The sequence below is a fragment of the Arachis ipaensis genome, chromosome B03 (assembly GCF_000816755.2).
Source record: "Arachis ipaensis cultivar K30076 chromosome B03, Araip1.1, whole genome shotgun sequence".
NCBI lineage: Eukaryota > Viridiplantae > Streptophyta > Magnoliopsida > Fabales > Fabaceae > Arachis > Arachis ipaensis.
Window position 1 is genome coordinate 9,810,586 of NC_029787.2, and position 2,090 is coordinate 9,812,675.

A 2,090-nucleotide genomic window follows, 5' to 3' on the forward strand; every position below is an offset into this window, starting at 1 on the left:
TTAAAACACTAAATTAGATCGAATTATTAGTGTAGGTACAGTTCATTAGCTTTTTTGTCAAACTAGTCGGTTTAATCTGATTTTTACAACTTTGAAGGAGAAAATTGTTGAGTTTAAAATTTTTTTTATTATTTATTACGATAAAAAATATTTAGTTAATTGATTAAAAATTGATTCCAATTTATAATGTGATATTTATGTTATAAAGTTTTAGGATTGACATTAATATATATAGTGATTTGATTTGATTTAGAAAGAATCAACTATTAAGAGTAAGATATCAAAAAGATTAATGCTGACAATTACGAGAAAAATAGACATAATATTAATGTCATGGTTGTTTTCTTTTTTATTTGGTAGCATTAATATATTTGATATCTTATTCTTAATGGTTGATTTTTTCTAAATCAAATCAAATCACCATACATATTAATGCTAATTCTAAAATTTAATAACACAAATAATTACACTATAAATTAGAATCAATTCTTAATCAATCAATTAAATATTTATCATCACAATAAATAATAAAATATTTTTTCAAACTCATACAAGTATACAATACTTGAAGAACAAAACTGTTACAAAACTTCCCTACATAATTAAGTGTTGTATGTATGTCCCGGATATTTGCCTTCACTATAGTCGAATGCCAGTTTCTAAATTAAAAAAAAAAATCTAAATAAAATTTGCTACGACTCTTTAATTAGTTATTAATTATTATAATCTAAATTTAATTAAGTGGATGAAGAAACGCAAGATGAATTGATCCGAATGCATTGGAGGAGAATATTCAAAGATTTAAAGGAAAAGCAATTGACGAGTCCGCAAATGATGGCCGTAGGATCATATCCTATCCAATCAATGAATAAACATTAAACAGGTTTGAAAAAGTCCATCTTGTTCGTATTGATTGTATTGAAAGCAATGAGCCAATGACAAAATACATACACAAATTAATTAATAAATTTCCCTGTTTCATTATATGTGGTACAGTTCATGCCATCCACACTACTTACTACTTATAACAAAGTAGTTTTCACAAGATAAATACTAAATTACACATACATGAGTTTCATTAATATATAATATATATAATTATTAATTACCTCTTTATCCAACCCTCTGATTCTTATTTATACCAAAGCACAAGCCACATTCGTGAGATATCAGATATGGCTTTGTGTTCAGATATTAGATTCAATAATAATATTCTTTTGGTTTTGTTGTTGCTATTTGGCAATGAAGCTTTGGGTGTGTTTTGTTCGGTGCTGGCAGAACAAGAGGCTGATAGAGTTTACAGGCTACCGGGGCAGCCTGTGGTGAAGTTCAAGCAATACGCTGGTTACATCACTGTCAATGAGACTCATGGAAGAGCACTCTTCTACTGGTTCTTTGAGGCTACCGACAAACCTGAACACAAACCACTCCTTCTCTGGCTCAATGGAGGTATCTATCTATTTCCTCTGTTCTATTTTCTTCTTTCTGTTTAGTATATAGTTTTAATTCACGCAACTTCTTAATTGAGTATGGGAAGACTATGTCATTTGAGTTATAACTTATTGGCAAAATTTGGAAAGATAGGAGACTCGAACTCACAATCTCTTAATTGAATATAGGGAGTCTATGCCATTTGAACTATTACTTATTGGCATTGAATCACTACTTAGACAACCCTAATTTTAGACATTACATTACAAATTCACCTACACTATAGGTTTACATATCCAATATTTAAATTGCCATATTTTAAATTCAGATACAACATATTAAGAGGCACATAATTTATGCTTGAACTAAAACCTCAATTGCGTTTGATATTTCATTTCACAAAAGTCAGAAATGCTGATTCTAGATTCTAATACCTTTTGGCAAAAACTTCATTAACACGTACACTCAAATTTTATACATTTTATTAACTTTAACACATTCGCATCTACTCATGATTTTCTATCTGTATTACATAAAATTTATTAGCTTATTAATAAGAACTGACGCACCTATATAGTCAATATTTTTATAGATTAAATATGTATCTTAAGTTTTAATATTTAATAAATTAGAAATAATTTTTTTTTTGTAAATTATAT

At 27.8% G+C, this 2,090-nt stretch overlaps 1 protein-coding gene across 1 annotated transcript in view; it reads left to right on the forward strand.

The window, feature by feature from the left end:
- The window catches only part of LOC107628702 (serine carboxypeptidase-like 34), an 11,156-nt gene continuing 10,129 nt past the window's right edge, over positions 1,064–2,090 (forward strand). The window contains exon 1 of the mRNA XM_016331273.2: positions 1,064–1,449. Within this exon, the coding sequence (XP_016186759.1) occupies positions 1,176–1,449 (274 nt within the window). The 5' untranslated portion in view covers positions 1,064–1,175. The remainder of the gene's footprint in view (positions 1,450–2,090) is intronic.